This window comes from Agelaius phoeniceus, chromosome 18 (genome assembly GCF_051311805.1).
Source record: "Agelaius phoeniceus isolate bAgePho1 chromosome 18, bAgePho1.hap1, whole genome shotgun sequence".
In the NCBI taxonomy this organism is placed as follows: domain Eukaryota; kingdom Metazoa; phylum Chordata; class Aves; order Passeriformes; family Icteridae; genus Agelaius; species Agelaius phoeniceus.
Window position 1 is genome coordinate 8,054,237 of NC_135282.1, and position 25,702 is coordinate 8,079,938.

Here is a 25,702-nt window from a genome sequence, read left to right on the forward strand (position 1 = left end):
GCAAAAGCCCTGAGAGTAGCAGCACAAATTTCTGTATTTTGGAAAGATTTCTGAAAGGAAAAACCCCAAATGTTTTGTGGCAGTCCTAAAACCACATAAAAATCAGATTCAAACCAATTACGAGTTTTTGAGAGCAACTAAGAGCACTGTCTTCTCTCTCTGGCCCTACCAGAGGATAAAGCCTGAGAACTCAATTAGCAAGAAAAGATAGCACAAAACCAACATGTAACCCAACAAAACAATTGAAAGCTTTTATTGTGATACCTCGAATAGATACAGTATAGTGAAACAACAAATGATGTACAGTATTGCAAGGACAAAACAGCAACACAGCCATGTCACCTGTAAAAGAAAGCATTTTAAAGAGTTTAAGAAACAATGAGGCACAACTCAACTGCCATTTATGACTCATGCTTTAGACCTTAAACCACTTGTAACAGTCCTTTTAAAAGAAACCTCTGAAGCATCTGTTCCTTTTTCCAGTAAGTGTTTATACTGCTGGTTGGCTTAACATGAGTCTCAGTGAAGTCCAATAAAGTGTCCAAGAAGTTTAACAATAATTTGACAGCTTCTTCCTCTCATGGCCAATATCCAAGGCTGGAGATGAGTGAAGTTTGGTCTGTGAGTCTGGAGGTCACTGCTGCTGCAACCTGGCTGCTGAGATGAGCGGGCAGGAGGAGCCCTTGGAGGGAAGTGCATGGCCACCAACCCTGGCACCCAGCCTAGGGAACCCTTCCACTGATCCACCAGTAGGAAACACAGATGACCTTTGGTTATGGGTGCAGTAGGGACCCGGTCAGAACCTCTGAGGCCAGTTTTTAACTCAAAGAAATGTCTCTCCTCTCCTCTCCCAAGGACTGCAAGCACAAAGGCACACCACCCACACTGGTCACTCTGCTGGGCCTTGCTACAGGGACCTTAAGATGAAGCCATAACAATCTTCCTTCACACAGTTTGCCATTGTACAGCTTACAACCACCAAGGGAAATTCAGATCCTGGCCCTTTTAACTGGCAGTTAAAATTAAGATTACCAGGCTGCTAAAAGCAGACAGCAGGAGTGGTTAGGCTGAGCCATCCCTCACCAAATTTTGCAGCTGATTTTTCACAGCAAGTTTGCAATGTGACAGGATTTTTATACATGGCAGCACTGCCTTTTAGTAATCAAAAAGGTACTTAAAGTAACCAGCCAAAGAAAAACTCTAGGGTTTGGAGGCAGACTCAGTCCTGGAAAACCATTGTTACAACCATTATTTTGGACCTAGACAGAGAATGTGTGGTCAGATGACTGAAGTCACACCAAATTATGATTAATTACTTTAGGACAGGCATGGCGCTTTAGAGGTTCAGTGGAAAAAACTTTCAATACATGTACATTTTTGCTAGCAAATTCCTATGCATCCCAATGAACATTTCTTCTAAGCCAGCTCATAGTCAGTTCATTTGGTCCAAGAAAGAGCCAGCAAGAAACAAAGGTTCACAAAAGCTTTTTGTTACAATTTATAAAAAACAAAATACAAAATAAATGTTAAGACCAAAAATAACCAGTACAAGTAACAAAAGTGCTCAAGTTGGAGGGGAAGTAAACTTGCCCAGAGCAAACACATACAAACTTTAAATATAATCTTTAATATATTACAAAAATTGGTTAGAGGGAAAATGCTTTAGTAAAATTTTTTTTCAAGTAAGTTTATTTTTCTTTCAAATGACTGCTGGAGGGTTCAGTGACCAGACTGACCTCTTCACATCAGCCAGCAGTCATTGCTATCTGGATTCAACTTTCACCAAAACCAATAACAAGAATTCTCTATATCTTTATGAGGGGAGAAAATAATCATTGATGCTACCAAACAATGTGGGAAGAAAATTCACATATTCCCTCAAAAGAATAAGCCTCAAGAATTGTTACATGGCAGCATAAAATAGTGATTCTGTACTAGTTCTACTCTTTATTCCTTCTAAGTATCCACTCTTAATAAAAGACCAAAAAGAATATTGCTTTGTTTGGTTCTCTTAAAAGCCATAAACATCACATATAGGTCATTAACTCTTTATGCCAGTAGTCTGAAGCTCTATGTGCTAAGCACTTGAAGTCTCAACCTTTGGCATCAAAGTTAATTAAGGTTTTGGTGAAAATGTCCAGTTTGAAATATAAATAATGCACTGAAGAAAGAGGTTGAATTTCTAAGAATAAGACTGTGTTAGAGACAGCATTAGCTTACTAACAAGAGCTAGCCAAACCCCCAATTTTGGAGAGAAAAATCTTTAATACTTTACATATTTTCTGTAATTTCAACTCTCTCTGGAAAAGCAGCCATTACTTTTGCCTTCAGTCCAGTGTACTGCCTCAGCAAGTCTGCAGCCAGGAAATAAGAAAAGCCCAAAGATACACAAACCTCACACAAGCTGTTCACAAGTATCAACATTGCAACAGGACTTAGAAGCCAACACAAACTTTTTGCTGATAGAAGTTTTAGCGCCTTCCTTGTTGGCAACAAGGTGGAAAACAAAATCCCAAAGAATTCCAGGTCAAAAAGAGCACGAGACAGGCAACACCCAAGCCCATCTTGCATCAATGGCATTGTTAAAAATGAGACCTGATGTGAACACAAAGTAGCAATGTGCAAGCCACAAAATCCAGGTTGAATGTAACTGTACCACCTCAGGCCTCTGGACTGAAACCCAACAGCTTGAACTACTTCTCTAATTCTTACAGTTTTAATTCATGGGTATCAATCATGACAACATCTGGCAGGCAGTTTAGCCAGCCTGCATCACAGAGAATGTGTACAGCTGGGAGAATGCTCCTCTCACTCCTCCTCCCCACAAAAACACTGGAAAGCTGGTTTTAAAGATTTGTATTGCCCCTACCCATTGGCGTAATTTTTCATGTCTGACAATTTCTAAAGTGCAGCAGAGTTCAGAAAGCCTAGGAGAGATTCCCAAAAACAGAACAGCAGCAGCAGCCCCTATGATTAATTTCACAGGTGCCATATTAGAATTGTTATTGAGAGAAAGGGATTTCATATTGCAAGGCTTCTGTATTGTTCAGTTATAGGACTTATGTAGTGTTAAAGGGATTTTTTTTCAAAGAGTTTGTCCTCAACCAGTAAAAGGATTAACATACAAAAAGTCTCTAGAGACTGTTTAATTTGAAAATTAAGTTAGCAAATTTATGTAGAGCGTTTCTTTCACAGTTGCTCAGTTTGCATACACAGATACCAACAGCTCATATTGTGCATATACTTTCCAGAAGTTTCTCTCATTAACTGATTCCAATAAAGAAACAGCATGAGAACAAAAGAGAAGGTGAGTTTCATATAAATTTTTATTATAAAAAGATACTTGGGGATGATTTAGCCAGCAAACCGGGAAACCCTTTCCCCACCCCCAAATTTTAAAAACTATCTTACTATTTTATTTTATGAAAAAACAAGTCAAACTTCCCTTCCCTCTTATTACTCCTCCTTTTCCTACAGGTACTATATTAATTTTCATGTCATAGGCTCTGGCCATTTCTCACAAAAATAAATATTTTTGTTCAAATGTAGCAGAAGCAGAAGACTTCAACAAGTTTCCTTGACATCAACCTCTTTGTCCAGTGCATTAGGACTATACAGTTACATGGAACCAGCCATAAAACTTCACTGATGCACAAGTCCCTGTTACTGGCAAAGGTACAGTACCAAAACTTTGTTTTTTCCTAATATACCAACTATTTTTTTTTTTCAAAATAGAAGATGCATATATTTTTCTGTCGTTTTAATCTTGCAAGCTATAGTTTTATAAATTTTTTATCCAGCAAACTCCTTAGGGAATATGTTGGTCTTAAAGGAACATATTCTATAGCATTATTGATTTAAAATCTTTCTATGTTTTTCATTAAGATACCAAGCCTCTGGCATAACCTAACAACTTGAGACCTGCTAACTTCAGTCAGTGCAATTGAAATCTTTTTTTGAAGTGAGCACTGTACCTTTAACCAATTCACCTACAAGATGTACATAGGTTGTGGTACACTCAATTTGAAAAAAGAAATTAATAACTACAATACTGCATCCTCTTCACTGCCAAACACATCAGAAATTGCTACATATAAAAAAGCACCCCATCCCATACATTCTTTCAGACTGCTCTTGGACAGAACTTCTACAGGACTGGAGTGTAGGTGTTTAGGCAAGAAGCATGCACAGCAGAAGTAGCATTAAAGGCATAGGTCAGAGAGAGATGCTAACCAGTAAAATCTGTTTTCAATTAGTGAACTGTTTCTCTAGTCTGAGAGAGTTTAGAAAAAGGTCATCCAAAATGTTCCAAAACAACTGTTCACACAATAATACACGTACAAAAAGAGGGAACTTACACAAGGAGAAAAGGCAAACATGGCCTGAAATAGCCACTTACACTACACTACTCATTTGTGAGGTTTCAGAGTTCAGTGATATTCTCAGGGCCACTCTAGCCAAGCTCTTCCTTTACTTTGCATTAGTCTTTGTAAAGCCTGTTCCACAGAATAAAGTCCAAACAGAAGGAAAAAGGTTGTGGTTCACTCCCAGCCATTGTCTTTTATCATGTGGGCAAGTTCAATGATAAATTTTCCTTCTTTGTATTTCTGACTGCTCTCAAAAGCATGTTCCTGGAAAGGAAAAAAATTAAAAAATCAAAACAACACTGAATTAAGTTCAGGAATTAAGTGTTTTAAACATCAAACTTACAGTAAAAATACAAACCAGGAGCCATTACAGTTAACAACCCATATTGGTTATACCGAGTAAGGGGAGGGAGGGAAAAAAAGAGAGGTTGAAAAACACTGAGAAGGAAACAGAACCAAACTTAAGTGGAATCAGCAGATCTACTGCACAGATCTTGCTGTAGAACTGATCATGTTCTCTCTCTGCTTAGGGAATTTTAATGCTTTTTAAAGTGAAGGTTAGGAAATGGCATGTTATACATGCTATTTATTCATTACCAGAAGTAATGAAAATAGGGAATGCAAACCTCTTCAAAAGCTCTCCATTATATTCATCATCACAGGAAATGCATCAGGAAAATTCCTAAGATCTGAAACTACACTGAATCATTGAAAATTGAAAATCCTACCCAGAATCTAAGATTTTCAAAATCACAAACTTGCAACACAGCTGCAAGTGCACAGGTAAATTTTCAAACAACAGAATCGATTCCACATTATTTGTAAACAGAGTAATATGCTCAGTACTGTTTATTGTAATTAATATTTTTGCTGTATCACCACCTTTTGCAGTCCATGACACTACAGACTCACTTTGACAATTTCTCCCACCTGGTTTAGTGCACGTGTGCTTGAGAGTCTTGCAAAAAGATTATCAAATACAGAAATATTAGACAGCTGTAATACCACCTATAGCTCATGCTTGATTTGCAGGCCAGAATAAAATTATTATCTGCTACAACATTTCTGCAAATGCAAGGAAGCAAGACTACATTAGGGCCTGATGTACACAAAAGCTCCAGAGCTAACTCACATAAATTATCAGCAAAGGTGCTACTCAGTGGCTACTCAAACATCTGTGCTTCAACATGCAAGCCTCTATTGAGGATTTAAGTATATTACTTACATATTTCCATCCAAGAGTGGTTTTACAGTTTTCACAATAGATATCTGCTACAGCATGTAAACCTGTCAGAAGAACTCTCTCCTCTGCTGGACCACAGCCCACATTTACCCTGAAAAAAAGGGAGAAATTATGTTAACAGATGAGTGTGTTTCTTTTCTTACTGTTCCCCAGCTTTTCTCCTGCAGATAAAAAGTAGTTTAAAAAAATGCCTAAGTTATTCAATGCTGCAGAAGTAACTTCCTCTGTTACACTGAGCAGAAGGACAGGAAGAAAAAAGGGGTTTGTTTTTTGTTTTTAAGTGGCTGTGGTATCACTGTTGGTGATATCCACTTTACTGCCAGCAACAAAGATAAGCTAAATAGTTAAACTTCCAGAGAACAGAACACTACACAGTAACTGGACACTTCTACAGTTTCAGGCTTTACTTCAAAAACTATTTGAGACCTCTCTAATGGAAGTCTGTACCAGTGAATCAGCACCAACAGCTGAATTTAGAACCAGCTCCAAAATAGCAGCAAGAAAAAAGCCTCATAAATATTTGCTACAGATCAGCAGACTAAGCTCTGATGAACAAACAGCAATTTCAAAACAAAACATCCCTTGAAGTACTGCATCAAGCCAGTTTTTCCACAAATGAGTCTATGCAGAAAACATGAGGCAAGACTAAACCAAGTTTTTAGACAGTTTTAAATATGAGCAAAATTTTGCCATTTTTGCTGCTGTAGTACCAGATTCTTCCTATTAGAATTATAGCAGAAATCCTAAGTCACCACTGAGAGTCTACATATTAAAAGAATTTCAAGGATCTGCAATCAAATCCTTTGCAGTTACAGTTCCATTATCCTCGTCAAAAATAGACCAGGACACTCAACTGTATCTTTTTCAAAATGCTGCAACACAAAAAACTGCTGAAAAATAAATACAAAAATGGAATCCTGCATGTAAAAATCTTAAAATACACCCATTAACAAATGCAAAGAGCCTCCTATCAAGGGAAGGACATGCCTAAGATTGCAAATATTAGGCTTGATAAGATCACAAAGACCTTTTGCCTCTAGCACATTTGCAATATTCAAGGTCATTAAAGATGTACCAAGTTTACTGAAACATTAACCTGTAAATGTATCCAACTGTCAGGCTGGGAAATTCTTTAGACCACAGTAGAGTTGTCTAAAGAAAATTTACAGTCACTCAATATCTTGTGACTTCTGGAGTATCTCAGAATGGCAGCTCCTCTCGAGACAGCTACCATTACATAGACAAAAGGAATTTCACATTAACACACTCCCCTAATCTTTCAGCTCTTAGCAGAATTCCTTAAAATATAAGATAAACTCCTATATGTGCAAAGGAATGCTTCAGAATCAGCCCAGTAGCTCTTTAATACCTACTGCTGGTGAGTAAAGCCAGCATTAAAAAGAACAGGGCAAAGTACAGCTATGTTAATTCCCAGTGTTTTCCCTTTGGGAAGCACAGAGTTACACTCTGCATGGGTGTGCAGAACCATAACCACATACTTACACAGAATTGAAGAGGTAGGCTCGTCCCTGGCTTCCCTGGAAGGACTGCATTAGAAAAAAAAAAAAATTGCACATGTTAAAAAACACAAGCCCCACCAAACAAGAAAATAGTTCCAGAAGGGTATGTAAGTAAACATATAATGATAACACAGATATAATCTATTTCAGATTAACTACTTTATACTAGTTCTTTATAGGAAAGTCTTGTCAGACAAGTTTTCATCTACATTAGATTTTTAATAATTTTATTTTGCTTTGTCAAGTGCTATTGCTCAAAATTCAACACCCATAATGCAAGCAAAACATAGTTTTTTCCTACCCCTCTGCAAGATATCAATTCTCATTTTCCTAGACATCCTTCATGCTAATTGAAATAATCTGCTTTTAACTCAAAGGGAGTTACTCTCATCTCCTCTGTCTTCCCCTGCTGCAGCCAAAAGATTATTTATTTCAATTTCATTGCATCATTTGATATAAGAGCAGTGAAATTCCAAACCAAGCATAAAACCAGCATACTGTACTCAGGAAATGCATCTGATCAGTTTAAAATTCACAGATAAGCTCAGCTTCATTTTAGTAAGAAAACTCTTGTCATTAAAAGCCTGACCACAGGCATTTGCTTTCCAATCTCTCCCATTCCTGATAAATGATGGACAAACAATGGCACTTGGGCTTTCTTGGCTGGATCTAAATAATGTTTTAGTTCAGAGCAGTAGCAAAGTTTTGAATTAAAACCCCTAATCAGCCACACTCACTGAGGGCTGGTTTGGCTTGTGGAGCAGTTTCAGTGCCTTGATTTGCACCCTTGATCCTTCTGAACCAACAAACCCAGCAGTTCTTCATGCACTCAGCCATGGTAATGCAGACACAGACCTGAATGTGCTCAGGATGTGAGCTGCAGACATCCTGGGAGAACTTGTGAGCAGGCAGAGCCAGCCAGAGGTAAAACATTGCAAACCTATGTCAGACACACCACTGCTTTCATCTGACTCCTTCTGCATTGAATTACTTGGTAATTTAGACACAGCCATTATTTCCCATCCAAACAGGATCACACTGGAACTGACTTTTCCTTTCTTCTCTCTTCCATACTGAATTACATTTTAAAAAAAATCTGTAAACTGTCTTAATTTCTTTTTTCTTTGAGCCTTTCCATTCTCTAACCTACTTTCAAAGAAAATTAACTACTTTATCCATGATGCAAAGAAAGTACAATTGTTTTTAAGAATCCCTGTGGTTCTAGTGTTGAACATCACAGACCAACTTTTCAGAAGCCTGCATAGATCAGCATGGAAGGCTTTTGGAAGGAAAATCTCAACCTGAATACTTGTGCATGGTTTTAGTAATGCCAAGCATGAAACCATAGGCAGAAGGTCCTCTCTGCAATGGATTTGATTCTTTACATATTTAGTTACATCATTACAAGTAATTTGACACTGTAATAGGTATTTTGCCACTCTACCAACTAGCAACACAACAGCAGTAATTGTTGTGTTTTAATAACTCAGAATAGTGTGCAAAAATCCCCTCATCTTGTAAAAGGAAAATGCACCTAAATTAACCCTTTTTGATCAACACTAACCAGATTATATACTTCAATAAAGAATGTTTAAAGAAACCCCTGACTCTGGACTACTCCAGGTAGCAATAGTGCCTGAGTAGTTACATACAATCCATACATACTTGTAAAATCTTTAACATGAAAAATTCTACCTAACAGTTAATAGCACTAATATTTTATTATTTTAGCAACCATTTAAAAGTAGTATTGAGAGAACATATTAATGTTCTCCACAAAGACTTGAAGGGAGGTTGTAGCAAGGTGGGGTCCGTCTCCTCTCCCACCTAAGAAGTGACAAGACCAGAGGAAATGGCCTCAGGTCACACCAGGGGAGGTTTGGGTTGGGTACCAGGAAACATTTCTTCACCAGAAGGGTTGGCAAGCCTTGGAACAGGCTACCCAGGACAGAGGTGAAGTCACCACAGACACAGCTGTGGCACTTGGGGACATGGTAGTGGTAGACTTGTCACTGTTGGGTTTGTGGTTGGACTTGATGACCTTACATGTCTTTTCCAACCTCAGTGATTCTAAGGAGGTTCCACCTTTAGCAAAGACAAAAGAAAAAGCACTGTCTCCACCAGCCAGAACTACAAGTCTTATTTTTCACCAGGCAAGGAAAACCAGATAGGCTGTGCAGGACAGTGAAAGCTGAAACTTCAGGCAGGACTGACCCTGAAAAGGGGAGACTTAGTTGAGAACAGAGCCTGGACAGTTCTGTCAGAAAGTAATTTATCCTTACAGCTGCTTTTAAGACAAACAAACAGAAACCCCACCACTAGTTCAGTTCTCCTGAGATACTTAACCACACATCACAAAGCTGGCAGAGCAGTGCAGACCTGCACTCTGCAGTTCCTACAGAATAACCAGGACTCTCTAGACTCCAACCAGTAACAAACAGAGAATGCTTACTGCAGGTGAAAACAAAAACTCTTCAGATACAGACTCCTCAAAAATGCCCATTAACAAATGAGTAGCTAGCCTGATTAAACAACACATTAATTTAGAGAAAATGATACATGTGCAACTGCAAAATTTCAGGAAAGTTAAAGGAAATACTTCCAAAATCCTTTTATTCAATAAGAAGTAAACGTAAAATTAGAACTTCCATGTTTCACACCTGAAGTTATTAAAAAGAACTTCCAAAGCCATGATCACCATGATATTTGGTCAAACTACTGTAGAAATTTTTAAATTAAAAAAGTTGCAGGCATTTCCCCTTGCTTTAAAAATTCCATGTTGTAAATTAGAATTCACAAATCCTTTTTTTAAACAGCACCAAGAAATACTGTCTATTATCATGTGCTAGTTTCTCTCTTTATATGTAATTACACACACCAATCACATATAATTTATGTGGTAGGTTGGGATTTTTTTGTCTGGTCCTATACCATCATTTTTAAACTACTTATATGCAATACCTGAGGTTCCCTGGCAGGCTGGAGAAGAAAAAAAGACTCCAGAAAAAAACAAGAGTCAGGAGATCTTCTGAACGATCTTATGCAATTATTTCTGCCAAGTTTATGTTTAGTCTTGACTTAGTATCACCTACTAAAAGCTCTCCTTTGACCCTGCATTTTTCAAAATTAAGCAGAGGGCAGTAACAGGATGCCAGGAATAGCACAAAAAGCAGCTATTCCCCTCTCTTGTTTCATAAGCTGAAAAAAAAAATCAAGCCAAATGAAATACAAACCACTGGTTGGAAAGCACTGCTTTAGTTGTTTTTCTTTTCCTAATATATTTTTAAAGATGACTTGACTTTTCTTGCACTCCTTGCTTTGTTGCCCTAGATATATTGTACTCTCCTAGGCTTATTTTCCCTCAGAAATGGCCATTACCTTCTGATTTTGTAGATTATCAAGGTAGAGTGGAGGGAGAAGCAACACAGAATCTTTTCCTGTGACAGTGATTTTAGAAAGAGTGTTCACAAACATGTCACTGTGAAAAGTTCCTCCATTCTAGCCTTGCTTCCCATTCCCAGAGTATGACTGATGCATTTGATTCCATCTTTTCTTACCTACACTCATGTTTAGAGGCTAAGGATTGTATTTACATGCCACAGAACAGTTGTTTCCTTGCCCAGCTGCAAAGAGCAAGTTCCTCCATGTTTACATCACTCAGGTAACTCAACAGGAACCTGCAGCAACTTGTGTAACTGCATTCTGGAACACAGAACATGGGTCCAGGCAACTCAGACTTCCCTTTAAAACCAGTGCCCAACCACATAATCTGTGTCTCACCGAGCATTGAATGGTGTGCAATCCAGCCTTGCAGAACTCCCATACACTGACTACAACAAAAGCACTGCAAGGACATCCATCTGTAAATTCCTATGCCTTTGAATTATTATAATCAATCTCTTGTCAGCACTTGGCAGTCAGTTTCTTATTCACATGAACAGCTGAGATATTTTCCCCGAAACTGTATTCAAACACCACAAAAAGGTAAATATCTGTCATGGATGCATTCTCTTAATGGTGTAAGAAGGATTTATTAGCAGAGTTCTACTTTCTGATGCATCCCACTACTAGAAATGAGAAGAGGACAACTCAGTTTGGTGCTTGCTTGCTAAGCTTGTAGCTTGGCTATAAACAGAATATTTTGCATAACCAGAATTAATACTGAACATTTGCTTTAACCAGCACTAGGTTTCTCACACTCTGCACTGTGTGATTCAGTTATACTGATATGAATTTTAAGGGACTGACAGGTTGAACACCTTGTGTGTCAACTCCTCCAAGAAAATGAAAGAAAGTACTTTAAATGGCAGTGTCAAGGACTAACAGGCACAACTGTTCAAACCAGTCTCCAGACAAACCACTTTTCACTAGAATAAACATCATCTATGCAAACACAAACTTTAACTGTGCAACATTTGTTCAACACTCCCAAGATCACGAGCACTGTACATGAATCAAAACTAAGGCAGAACATTCTATTCAAACTGAGTCCTAAATATGTCTTACCCAGTAGAGAGAAATTAGAAGAGAGTGGCAAGTGTGACCAACTCTCATCAATAATGACTCACAGCAACCAGGATTTTCACTTAGAAGCTGGGCAATTTATCAGTTCCACTAATAACTGCAGTTGAACTTTAAACTTACTGTAAGGCTGCTTTTTCATGATCCTCAATTAATAATAATGTATTGATTTATGAGTGAAATTATTCCTCAGAAATCCGTATCTTTGACCAGCTACCCATTTATACAGAAGGATGTGTAAGATCTATCATGTTTTCTTGTTTCAGCACAGCTGAAAGTATCTAGAACATCTAATAGTATCAGCAATAATGTCCAACTGTGCTTACAAACTACAGTGAAGTAACCTGCAAGACCAGTTTGGAACTAGGATCTTTTCAAGTCATCTGACAGACCTGTGTCACTGATACATGATGTAGGAAAGCAGTTTTATACATGTTTCACTTGTGCACACATGCAGAATTAGGTATGATCTATGCTTGTAAGTTGAACCCACCCTCACCTCTAACACCAGGAGTAGCTGTTTTACCCAGGAGGAAAGGAAATATCAGTCAAGCAGAACATGTATTTACTGCCCTGAGGCACAGCTGAAGGCAGGGAGGGGGGAAGGGATGCTGCTGAAAAGCTTCTGCCATCAATTATTCCCCAGAGACAGGATTAGATTGCATGGCTGGAGCTCATGCTCTACAGCAAATACCCAGGGAAACTTCCATCTTAGCATGGACTGGGGGCAAGGCAGGCACTGTTCCACAGGGGCATCACCAGTGGCTGCAAGCTACTCCAAACACAGAAATCAAATATTAAAGAAGGAAAATGAAAGAAGTCCATAGGTTTTCATCTGGTGTCATTTCCTTTCATTTGCTGGAGTTCCCTTTACAAGCTAAGATAGATCAAACTGAATCAGTTCTCTGGCCAAATAAGCAAATTTGGGAAATACAGAAAATTGTACTTGTTAGGGGCAGCATTCTTGAAGTAAACCAGAAACACAAGTGCTCTGATGTGTGAAATTATCTCCTCAGCAAGAGTGTAAGGATATCCTCTCACTTCAAGATTTGCAACATAAATTCAGAAAACCGAATTCACCATAAGATACAGACAAAATAATTATCAGGGGAAGACCCCCACATTTGTTCCAGTTGGTGTTTCCCTCACATCCAACTCCTTGATAATGCAGACCACCAGAGATGCTGCCCAGCTGCTTCCTAGGCAACTTCTAGAAGACTCTATGAGAAATACTAATTTTTTTTTAAGTTCATTTCCATTCAAATATTTACTGAATTTGATAAAGCAAGTTACAAAGTTCAGTATGTAGAGAATAGCTTTAAGAAATTCTACCCAAAAAACTGCATGCCAGCAAACATGGCAAATGATATTTCCCCAAAGTGAAGACTTTGTTATGCAGGACAAGTTAGCTTGACCTATGCAGCTTCTTGAATGGATTTCAGAAATAATTATGTCAAAATACACAGAGTAGAACACTTGCCTTGCACTTTCCAACTCCTTTAAGCCTTCAAATCTATTCTTGGATGTTTTCCAAAGATTGCTTCTCTTTCAAAACCTAGGTTCTTCCCCCAGAAGAAAAAACTGAACACAAAAAACTAGAACCCTCTTGGAGAAAAAAAATTGTCACCAGAATATTTATGAAATTAGTGAGGGAACAAAACCAGCCCTCAAATATACATAAAACAGGTCCATCTATCTTTCTAAATACTCATTATATCATAAGCAAAGGAGGATTACAAATTGAACCAAGCTAAGCACAGCATATTTACTTAAAGACAATAAACCCTTTAAAAAAATTCCTCTTGATCCCATCGGTTACACAGTGGAGGACAAAACCACAGATTGCTAAACAAGGCTAAAAATGTTTTAGCATCTATTTAGGCTCAAGACTCTTCCTTGTCATCAATAATAGAAGAGCATTCACACTGAATGCCTTCGAGAACTAAACTTAACCACCAATCCCAAGGTGCAAGGATTTCCCAATGCAATCAATGACAGTTACATATATATATATATGTATATACCTTTATGCAGAACTCATTCTTGAAAATATTGACTCATCTAGTCTTGTCTGTGACTTCACATGACTTTTTTCCCCTCTGGTCAGATATGCTCGGCAATGAATGAGACAGAAGAAAGCGACAGGATTTATACAGATATCTGTACAAAGTAATCCAAATTCTCTCCATTCCCAGAACTCAGGCACACTCTAAGATGCTTCAATAGTCTTTCAAGCAGGTCAACCTTGAGTAACAAAACATTATCCTTTGCAGCATATCCAACAGATTGCAAGATTCTATTAAGTATTTGTATTTTTTTGTAATTTGTTGGATCCTACCTGAATTTCTAAGCAATTATTGGAACTTAGAGGGTACAAGCCACTCTCAAGTGCTTTGGAACTTATGCTCTTCAAGTAACATTTGTCTCCTATAAAATTAAGTACTCTTAATAATCACTGCACATTTCCTACTATTACATAAAAAATCATAAGAAAGCTCCTTCAGTCAGGCCTTCCACAAAACTTATCCTAGAATTGCTCCAAGAATAGCAAATATATAACATTTTATTTAGGCCACACAAGTGGCAATCTCCCCTGTACTTCAAGAAGTCTTGTAGAAGTTCTTTCAAAATTAAATTATGTTTGGATTTCTTAAATTATTATTACTAACATATATTGTTTGGTCACTTTTTACATGCTGTTTGAACATCTTAAATCCATGAAGTATCAATTTTAAATCCACTAAGTGCTTCCTATGGCATCAGCTCATTGCCTTACTCTTCATTAAGATCTGTGGTTATTTGCTCATAGTTTGCTTCTCTTCTGTGCCTACAGTCATGGTAGGATATGATTCTAAAAATATTTGCCTCTTTAAAGAACTTTTTAAAAGCCATAGGTTCTTCCCCATCTTGTGAGCATACCCCAGCGTAGTGCTGATTGGTTTATTCCTTCTCACAGCATTTAAAAAATACTTTAACATCCTGACAGGCTCTGAAGTCTTCACCAAAGAAAGAGAAGATCCAGCACTCACAGACCTGTCAGCAACACAAATCAGTCACTCTGAGGTGCACCTGGCACCACCTCACACTTACTTCAGTTAAAAGTCACCTACAGTTCATCAGTTCTCTCACTAAGTATCCTTCAAATCAATGGTTCCTCCAAGATAAGCTGGGAGTTAGAAATTATTATGGTAACTGTTCATACATGTGTGCATGTGTCCAGCTGTACAGAATGTTTGTCATTATCTCTACTGGCAATGACCTCCCAGTCTGGGGCTCCTCGTCTCAACCCATCCTCTTCCCACGCCTTCCCCTTCCCCCAAGCTCCTCCCCAGCTGCAGAAAACAAGGTTATTACAGAGTGAAAACCTCTAGAAATGTATGTTCTAACCACTAACATCATGTTGATTTCAATACTGGGCAACACACAGAGTCCTTTCACAGCTGCAGAGAAAACTAAAACCACAACTGAATTCACTGAGCAGGTAACACATTTTTGTCCTGTCTCATTAATCTGTGTTCTTATTTCTAAGCCATTACCAAGACTCTTGGTTGCCATTTTGTCACCAGCAAGGGCACAAGAAAAAGAGAGCTTTGTGATTCATTCCAGGGCAAGAAAGAGATCCTGCTGCTCAAACAGAACAGAAATAAAATGAAAAGGTGATTCGTGTACGCTGCCATCCTTGTCAGACAATTGGCATCAACAGTTCTCAAAAGCAGAAGAATTGCAAATCTGTATTGAAGTCAGGGACTCTTAGGATCAGAATCAAAGGGATGATTGACAGAAATATGCAGCACTTTTTGCTTTTCCATGACAGACCAACGTTTAAGAGAAACACCACTCAATTCACAGCATAGCTTTATCTTTTCATCTTCAAGTCAAAAACCACTACAGTGTCAGGTATAATAAATTCTTATACCTCAAAGCACATTAGAAAGCCAGCTGGAGCTGCTTTAAATTAGAAGCACACCACGCATTTTGGTTCATTTTCCCTGACCACACATGAGGAAGAAACAACCACCATGTCCCCAGAAAACATGGGGTGAGGGACAGCCCCCAGAGAAGCAGCTCCAGCCAGGCATTAAGTAAATACTGTTACAAAACCTGAGGGTTCTGACATGAGATGGTACTGGAAGCACTTGGAATAAAGTGAGAATCCACAACCAGAAATTGTATTTAGAGAATGTAACACGGAGCTTTGGCTTTGAACTAGGCCTTCAAGGAAAGGCAGTGAGGGGAAGCCAGGTTGAACAGTCTGTCTCTATTCCATCAATAAATCCAAACCAGCCCAGGAACCACACTGTTCTTTGTTAACTTCAGATGATGTAGAATCAACTTCCTACACTTCAGGTTGGTTTATGTTTGTTTGGGATTTTTTCCCTGCATCTGAGAAGTTACATTAACTAGGATTCTATGTATGTCAAAAAACCATCTCTCTCACTAACCTAAGTTCATTGCATATAATGTGCCTCAATGAAGGTACTTCAAGAGAAGTTCAGAAAAAAAAATAAATCAAATTTTATTTGCACTCCCCAACCCTCACCAGGGCCAGCTGTACTTGTTTTTAATGATCCAAATCTATCTATTGTTTTGCAGTTGCTCCCCTCAGAAGAACTCCTCCCATGCTGGATTATGTAAAGCTTCAGCCTAATGAAGATGGGTTTTCCAAAGCTATGTCCCAAATACAAGTACAATAGATGACAAATGTTCTTTTTATTTTAAAAGCATACAAAAATATACCACACATTTAAATGCATTTCTCTTTTACCATACAGATTTAGACAATAAAATATGGTTAAGAAATCTTAAATTGACAAAATATGAATCAGCTGTCAAATAAGCATATGGTCAACCTGCAAGTACAAATATTTTTGTTAAGTGTCTTCATCAAAAATTAAGGAAGCCAGAAAGTAGAAACCACCTCTAATACCCTTCCCAACACCATTAGAAACAACTTAAAAGTAATTCTTTGTATTTACTACAGATTTTTGAAGAGTCCTTTATGTTTTCTTTGAATTGAAAATCTAATTCTTAACATTTGAAATTATTTTATGAAGCTGTAAAATGAACACATGATTTGCTTAACATATTTGAAGTATTCTGCTGACCAAAATTCCCAAGCCCTTGGAGAAAACTGGCTCATGTAGCAACTGTGGCAGCTTAGCTGGCATGCAAAAATCTAAGTCCACAAAAAGAAGAGCTTCCTATTAAGCATGTGCTTAGATTGCATTTTCTCAATGAATTAATACATGCTAAGAGACACAACAAAAAAAAGTTTCTTTCTTCTTGTAAGTATCTACAACCTGAAGTTCAGGAAAGATTAACCCCTCCCAGTATTTTCTGGCCCAGAACATGAAGTGAATAATGAAACTCTGAATGCCTGTAATTTAGAATCCAGTGGTGCCAAAAAGGCCTCATACTCAAATTCTGAAGTCAACATGGAAAAAAAATAAATTCAAGTGAAAGGAAAAAATTGTATGTGGAAAACCCATTATTGCCTGACAGCCCTGGGATAAGCAAGCAGGTATGCTTTCTCCTCACCCAAAGAAAACCTAAATTCAGAAGGAGCAGCATTTTCAAGCCCTCCCATCTCTTCAGCACTGAAGAGCAGCATCACCTGAGTGCTGCTGAACACACAAACAGGCAGGAGCAACAGAGAGAACTTTTAGTGTCAAACCCTTTATAACTAACTTTATTTGACAAAACAATTATAGAAAGAACATTTTGTATTAAAAAGTCTGAAAAGCAACTGAAGTGTTTTCTCCATGACAGCATAAAGAGTAATTTAATCAGGAGTTTGTTTGAAGCAAAGAATGAACCAGTCTGTCAAGTATTTATCCCAAACTTCAAGCTTTCCTACATATTTCATACATTACAAGTCTTGGTTTCTTCTAGCAACAGGGAAGAAGGGCAGGCCTAGCCTGTTTCAAGGTTCCACCTATTCTCTAAGCTCAGACAGTCCAACTATTTTGAACATCTCTGGCTAATCATATTCCTTAGGAGCTGGTAGACAGCAAAAGTGTGTTTACAGATTCCATAACACAAGTGGGACACCCTGGAAACAGACAGTTTGGTGACCTTCAGTCCAACAGAGTCAAAAGAAATCTCTATCTGGAATAACCATAACCTGAATAATTTCCCTACCCAGAGATCCATGCTTTCTTCTGACAGTTTTCCTTAGCAGGCTTTTCAGCTACAACAGCTCACACACAGTACCCACCTGGCAGCACACACAGGTTGTTAACATGGGCAATATATCAGATCAACCTTTATGTCACATTCAGAAGTTTCCAGAACATATCCAGTTCTTAGCACACAACATGTACGACCCAAGAGTGAACCCAGGGAAGATACTTTGAAGTATGCATCAATTTGCATCCCTTATCTACTGGCAGTGGTGTCACAGTGACAACCATTTTGGTTAAGAAATAATTCATGAGGTCTCTAAAGAAACCACTTGCCTTGGAGATCAATTCATCGTGATTGGCGAGATGGGCTCTGCAGTGGATGCAGCTGTAGGTTCGATGACAGTTTGGCAGGTAAGCCTGGAACGTTTTTGATTTTGTCATTTTTACCATCTCTGCTGGTGGCTCCTCACTCAGCTCAGGGCTGGCACTTGAAGAATTACAACTTTGCTGAACTCGCTGACAAAAGAAACACTGGAATATGCAAGCAAAAGCCGTTGTTGTTCTGGAGTGTGTGTGGCACTTTCCACACAAATGACAGAAGAGAAACCGTCACAACCTGTAGGTGAAAAGAGCAGAACAATTAGCAGCTTACAACAAAACCAGAGTTAACTTGTTATTCAACAAGTCCAGCCATAAAGCAAAGCATTATTTGGAGCAAATAACTGGAGCCTGGCTGCACTACAGGCCCCTTTTTCTAAGGAACTGCACAGTTCAAGTTCCATTCAACACAGCAAAAAGCAGTTCTGTTCCACTAATGGCTTCTACTCCATCACACTTCTAATGAGGGACGAGATTCAAACAGTTCTCCATGAATCACAAGCACTTTCTACATTATACCAGGTGTACTGTTCTAGACATCCATGCAGAAATTCACACTAAAAAGGCAGGGAATGAGAGAAAGTTAATTGTCTTTGAAAGTTCTAGTGGTCAGTTCCAATACAGCGAGCAACAAGGAAAGCAATCTTAGAAAGCACTTGTTCTGTCAACAGTCAATATATTTCATATATTTGCACTTTGGTTTTCAGCAAAAATCTTGCAGGATCACATCTGGCTCTAAGTCAAACACCAAGTAAGACGCTGCCACCCTGTTCAGGGATCCCTGTCTACTCTTTTGGCTCTGCAGAATTACGCCTTTAGGCAAAGACCTTCTTGACTGGTGTCCTGATCAAAGCTAATTAGGCACTTCCTCACCGTACCAGAATAGCCTTAATGGAAGCTACCAGACCCACAATCTGATAATGAAGCTAAATTCTGCACAGAGAACACCCAACATCCTCAAAGTGCATTTCAGAGATGTTACATGTCAGAGCACACCAGAGCCTACTGCTGTGCTGGAAAGCAAACCTTTATAGTTTGCCTGAAAACGAAACAGATGCTGAACGCTGCTAACATCTCCTGGTCTGTCAGAGGCCAGCAGCTCCCAGGCTGTGCATGCACCACACTAATGAGTGCCCAAAACACTGCACAGGCAACTTATGTCATCAGCTGTCAGGTGACTGCCTGAGTAGGTCAATAGCACAAACAGAAATGAGAGGCAATACAAAGAGTTTAGAGTCTGCTGATCCAGCTAAGAGCACGCAAATGACTTATCACAGTTGTAAACTGTGTGCAGGCAGCACTAACCACTCTTCTAGCAGTAGGAGCAGATAGTGAAAGCCACATAAATTAAAGTCTGTTTATAGGAAGCAGTCACTGCTTTGAAAGAAGCCTTGAGAAAGTAATCTGTACAGCAGGCCTAGCACATGACATAACCACAGGAAAACTTAAAGGAGTTTCAGTTTAGATTTTTTTTAATCCTAAGCAGGAGAAAACTCAAACTACTGAAGGACTTGCTAAAAGAAAATTTCTTACATGAAGAATTTCAAAGGCAGAGATAAGCCACAAACAAAACACGTAACACACCACATGCAATCCAAGAAAATAAAGCAGCACTGGGAACAAGCTCTCATCCAAAGCATGGATCTACACATGAGAATGATTGGGAAAACACCTGATAAAGGATACATTTACACGTGTGAAATATTAACTCATTTGGCATGAAGAACAGGACTCAAATATTAATAGCAATTTAAAGAAATATTATATACCTTGTTTCCCCAAGATAACTTATTACAACTACACAGGGAAGAATAATTACATTATTTGCAGAAAACAGTTCGCTCTTGTAGAACAGTTACATATGAAACATTTATTAGAAGCAAGATATACAAGAAAAGTGATCTAAGAACATGAGGTTTCTGTAAATTCCCTGCTTGAACTCAATGTTAGATACAGAGCCTATTTAGGTTAACAGAAATAGACAAAACCAGAACAAAACAGGGTTTCAGAATGAAAGGCACCACATGCTAAGATGTTTTGACTCTGGCTTAAATCAAACCCTTTCCATCAGTGGAACACGAGTTAAATCCTTGCAGAAGTTCAGTAGGTGTAAATGTGGCACTTGGGGATGTGGCTTAGTGGTGCCCTTGGCAGTCCTGGGTTAATAGTTGAACTCAATGATCTTAGAGATCTTTTCTAACCTTAGCAATTCCGTGATCTGGAATGCAAAAGGAAAATATTTTTCTTCAACGCATTCCTGTAAGTGTTTTTAAACACTTCTACAGGCAATCTGGACTCTTCCAGATTCAATATACCAGGTTCTTCAACTACAGAAATTAAAATAATTCTAAGGTCGATTTAACAAAACTGTATTTGATATTGCTCTCTTTAAAAAGAGGACCCTGTATGATACACACCATAGGAACCACAGACTTGTTGTGCCTTTACGAGCACAATTCAAAACAAACCATTTCCTAGCTCGCTCTAACAAAGGTGAATAAACACAGTATCACTTCCCTCTCACGGTTCCGAGCAGTTCCTCGGGCTACTGCTCATTATTCCGCACAGAACAGAACAAAACCCCGAACCACCTATTCCGCTCTCGTTCTTTGGCCGCGGCACAGTCCGTGCTTTGGTCCTGCGCACGGACAGGTGTGGCTCCCGAAGCTCTGCTTGTGTTCGCACCTACCAGCGCAGCGCCAGGGGCTGTCCCGGCCGCAGGAGCCGGGCACGGCGATCTCCGCCCTCCTCCCGGGGCAGCCCAGGCACGGCGATCTCCGCCCTCCTCCCGGGGCAGCGCCGCCGCCGCCGCCCCGAACCCCGCAATCCCCGGGCCGGGGGCGAAGAACGGCCCCCGTCCCGCCGCCCGTGACGTCACCGGGGCGGGGCGCGGGGCGGCCAATGGGGCGGGGCGGCCCCGCCCCGCGCGGGTCCCGGATGTGTAAACAAACACCCCGATGAGCGTGGCGGGGGGGGATGGGGGGCGGCCCCGCGCGGGCCCCGCGCCGCCGGGGAAACAGCGGCTGCTGCCGCGCGTGGGGACCCCGTGCGTGGCACGGGCGCAGCTGGTCAGGAATCGGCCTCTCCGTCGTTCCTGCGGGGCTCTAAGGAAGGAGCGACATGAAACACGCTCAAACAGTCTTTGAGCGGCTGCAAAAAGCCGGACACAGCCTGTGCACGCACTGTCAGCAACCTGCAGTGAGCTTACTCCAGCAGGGAAAAGCCTCCAAGTTAAAGACTGAGCCACAGGAGCCTCATTTTCACCTTTACATACCAGGAAATAACAGGAGAAAATAAACGCGGAGAAAGTTACCGGCTGACAGCCCGCTCTCCCGGCGGGAGGGAGCCGCTGGCCGTGCGCCTTTAAAGCCGTTTCCTCTCTCACGCCGGAGCACGAAGCTGCCGCGGCGGGTGACGCCGTCGCCTTTTCTGTCCCCTCCCGCAGCGATTCCAGCAGGAAAGCGGCTCGTTCCCCCCTCTGGCCACCGGTACGGCCGCGCGTCCACCCGAACACAGCCCCGCGCTGCTCCGGCCGCCAGCTCCGTGCAGAACCCCACGGCTCCCGGCCCCGCGCGGCGCGGGCGAGAGCGCGGGGGGACCCCACCGGCTCCCGGCGCGCCGAGCTCGGCTTCGCCCCCCCCTCAATTATGTAAACCGCCCTTACCCGCCCCGCACCGAGAAGGCTGCGGGCAGACAGCGCTGCCGTCATTTCCAGGCGCTATAAATAGCGCCCGAGCCTCCTCCCGCCAGCAAAGTTGCCTCGGCGGCCCCGCGCACACGGGAGACGGCGGCCCCCCCGGCCGGGGCGCAGCACGGGGCTCCTCTCGCAGCCGCCTTCCGCTCATACCCACCCCCCCACCCCGCTCCAATAAAAAATAAATCCTAGCACAGGGAAGAGGGGCCGCTTCTCACCCGCTCGGTACTCACCGCTGCGCCGCGCCGACTCCGCTCCCAGCCCGGGCTCCGAGCAGCCCCCGGGCCCCTCTCCCTTAGGGGCCACGGGTAGGAGGGAAGGCGGGACCCCCGGTCCTTGCGCGGCGGGCAGCGAGAGCTCCGCGCCGGGCCTTCACCGAAAAACAAAGAGCGGGGATCAAAGGAGGGGGGTGGGACACGACGGCTTCCCTCGCCTCGAAGGTACCGTCTCGGCGACGGCCACCGGAGGGGGTCATAGACGGGGGCCGGGCGCGCGTGTGCCGCGCTGAGGGCCGAGGGGCGGCCGAGGCATCGTGCCGTGCCCGTGCCGTGCGCTCCGCCCGAGCTCCCGCTCCCGCCGCCGCCGCCTTTGTTTTGCTTTGCCCCGGCCCGGGGGCGCAGCGGCCGTTAAACGCGCTCCCCCCTCTGTCGCCAGCCAATAGCCGCGCGCCCTCGCGCCCGAGCGCGCGCGCCCCCCGTGCCCGGCCCCACCCCTCTCGGGGGGGGGGCGGGCAGAAGTGGCGCGCGCCCCTCCCCTTCTTCGCCCCCGGCTTTGTGGAGGAGGGAAACGGGCTCGGGGCGGGGGGCGGGGCCAGAGAGCGGGCTCGGGGGCGTGTTGGGGACTTTGGCCCCGCCCCCGTTTGCCCCGCCCCCCGCCGGCCGTTGTGCGCGCGGCGCGGCGGGGGGGACTGTGGGGGAGCGCGCGTGCCGCTGGGCGCGTGCCGCGAGCGCCCCCCTCCCCTTCAGCCCCGCGCGCGGCGGGGTCGGGCGCGCGGCGGGAAACGGGCGGCGCGCGCTCGCTGAGGGCTGAGGCGGGCCCGGCCCTGAGGGGAGAAGCGGCGGGACGGGAGCGGGAACGGAGCGGGAACGGAGCGAACGCCAGGTAATAAAGGCCCTGCCGGAGCAGCCCCTCGGTTTACGGTTTCATCGCCGGGTGCGGTTTCCACGTGAAAGCGCTGCAATCGGCTATGTCGGATTGCTCAGAGTGCGTTTTCACACCAGAAAACATTTGTCCTCCGCGTTTCTGCCGGAGTTAGTAAAACCCTGGGAGGTGGCACTGGTCTGGTAAAACTTAAGTGCTGTAGAAAAAACATTAAGGAAAAAAAGGCCACTTAGAGTCTGAAAGACAAAGAGGATCGGTTGGAGCACTTGATTCCAGACAGAGAGTTTGGAGAAAGCTCATTGCTTATAGAGAAAAAATACACAGGTTTTATGGTGTAAACGAACAATTTTCAACATTAGGGAGCCAAAATACAACTCACATACAAGTAGTTTCCCAAGTATTTGAGGTCTGTTGGCAATGATTGTGTTTTTCTTTAAAAAGTCAATAAAAGCCACCCCCTGGTTTATTTTGGCTGTACCCTTCTTATTTCCACGGACTAAGAGTGTAGGGACACAAACGGCTGGAGCCTGTGACGAAGTTGTCATTTACACCGTACCCGCAGGCAGGGCTTTGCTGTCCTGCTACGAACACACATCATCAATAACATGTTTGCCACTTCCTTTTCTTGTCAGTCCTGACATATTTTTCTTTTTTCCATAATCTTTACCAAGTGGTTTGTTTTCTTTACCCAAGGGCCTTTGGTACTTTGTGGAATACTAGAGAGAAGGAATCCATTACAGTTCAGCTAGTGGCTATGATCAATAAGCCATGTGCTAGTTGATTTTATTCTGCCTATCCATTTTTAAATGTAATTCAAATGTTGATATTTTATTATAATATAATTCAGGTGTTTTGTCATATCCTTCTTCCTTCTTAATGGCAAATTAACAGCCAGTCTGGAACAAAAAAGCCATGCTTGCAGAGTAAAGAAGAAATATGCTTTGTTGAAACAGCAGGATACAAAAATCTATGAGAGTATTTCCAGTAGGGCTTTTATTGCAATTTTCCCATCATCTCTCTAGCTCTGGTGCTGGTAGCTGTAGTCTTGTAAAAACAGGAGAACGGTGATAATCCTTTGGATTTACTTAGCTACACTTCAGAGTGCACCAAATCTGGCTTCCTAATCCAGTTCCCACAAGATGAGTTAGATGAGGCAAAAGCTAAAGATGAACAAGATAATAATTGGCACAGAAAAAGAAGCGAAGATGCAGCGTAGTTTGATAGAGAAAGTACATGGAATCTGATACAGTGCACATTTAGCAATGAGCAGAAAGTCATAGTACAAGCAGTGTTGATCTCTGAATCGTCCTCCCAACCCACACAGGGAGGTGTCAGTCCAGCTAAGCCATGACTGACACGTCTGGACTGGCTGAAACCAACAGTGACAGTCATGACTTACATGGCCTGGCATCTCCCTGCTTCCCTGGGCTGGTGGCAAAGCTCCTGCACAGCCCACAGCCTCCAGGACAGTGATGTCACAATGTCACACCTGCACAGCCCACAGCCTCCAGGACAGTGATGTCACAATGTCACACCTGCACTGCCCACAGCCTGGGGCCTAGGGACAGTGATGTCACAATGTCACACCTGCACTGCCCACAGCCCCCAGGACAGTGATGTCACAATGTCACACCTGCACTGCCCACAGCCTCCAGGACAGTGATGTCACAATGTCACACCTGCACAGCCCACAGCCTCCAGGACAGTGATGTCACAATGTCACACCTGCACTGCCCACAGCCTCCAGGACAGTGATGTCACAATGTCACACCTGCACTGCCCACAGCCTGGGGCCTAGGGACAGTGATGTCACAATGTCACACCTGCACTGGCCTTCAGCACTGCACGGCTCCTGGAGCTGGAGTGCAGCAAATGCTGCTGTGCCACTCATGCTCTCTGGAGTCCTGAGTGAGTTTGAACTCTGATTCAGTACAAACTCAAATTAGCACAAACCTGGCACTGTTGGTGCTGCTGTGTCTGCTTTTCTACAGCCATGAACACAACATCAGGGTTCTCTCTTCTGTTTACCTCAAGAGACCTGCTGCAATAGTGCTTTAGGTGATAGGAACTGACCAGGTTACACAGAACTGGGGATTAAAGTTTACATGATGAATAAAAAAACAACCAGCAATCCAGTGCAGAATGTAGAAATGACTCTCCTTTTCAGAGATGACAGGATGGACAAGGGGGAGAAAGAAGTGTCTGTCATTCAGCAAGGACAGCAAAGGCTCCTGAAAGCTGAACAGTGTTTCCATTGTTTTAACACAAGCTCCGCTTCTCTACTGAAAGATCCAAATGACAAGGACACTGAGGGTTTCTTTCTCTTTGCTGTTTGTTTCCCTAGTAACAAATACACAAGCTGCACTGTTAGATACCATCCTTTCATCCTTTTCTCTTTCTTTTTTTTTTTTTTTGAAGATAAAGACATGTCAAGGATGTAGTCAGTAGTAGCAGGTTAAGGTTGCTAGTATGAATGAACCTCCAATACAGCACAATGCACTTGAGGTCACTGCATGTAGTCAGTGGCTGAGACAGTGAAACAACTTAAAAAGCATGGAGAAAATGATGGAAGTAGTGATGCATTTCAGTGTTTGCATCATTACTTTCTTTGCTTCTTTAGGGTATGTTAAGTCTTAAAAGTTTGGAGACTTTAACCAAATTTAAAAATCAATTGGTCTTAGAATTTCAAATACTAGATTCTCTGTGTTAGCTGAAAGAAAACCACCGAAAGAATGAAAGACTTTTTTTAAAAA

The 25,702-nt window shown here is 42.0% G+C and overlaps 1 protein-coding gene across 3 annotated transcripts; it reads right to left on the reverse strand.

The window, feature by feature from the left end:
• Window positions 1-226: 226 nt before the first annotated feature.
• On the reverse strand, window positions 227-22,489 carry YPEL1 (yippee like 1). Of its 3 annotated transcripts, none has more exons than XM_054645911.2 (5): window positions 22,082-22,489; window positions 18,110-18,392; window positions 7,114-7,157; window positions 5,593-5,701; window positions 227-4,631 (listed from the first exon to the last, which is right to left on the reverse strand). In XM_054645911.2, exons 2-5 carry the CDS (start codon window positions 18,224-18,226, stop codon window positions 4,542-4,544), a joined length of 360 nt encoding a protein of 119 aa, XP_054501886.1. In that variant the 5' UTR covers window positions 18,227-18,392; window positions 22,082-22,489; the 3' UTR covers window positions 227-4,541. The 3 variants fall into 3 exon arrangements, with proteins under 3 accessions (XP_054501886.1, XP_077044065.1, XP_077044064.1); XM_077187950.1 differs by lacking the exon at window positions 22,082-22,489 and adding an exon at window positions 20,844-21,025; XM_077187949.1 differs by lacking the exons at window positions 227-4,631; window positions 5,593-5,701; window positions 7,114-7,157; window positions 22,082-22,489 and adding an exon at window positions 21,468-21,988 and having other exon boundaries at window positions 18,224-18,392.
• Between the last annotated feature and the right edge of the window lie 3,213 nt (window positions 22,490-25,702).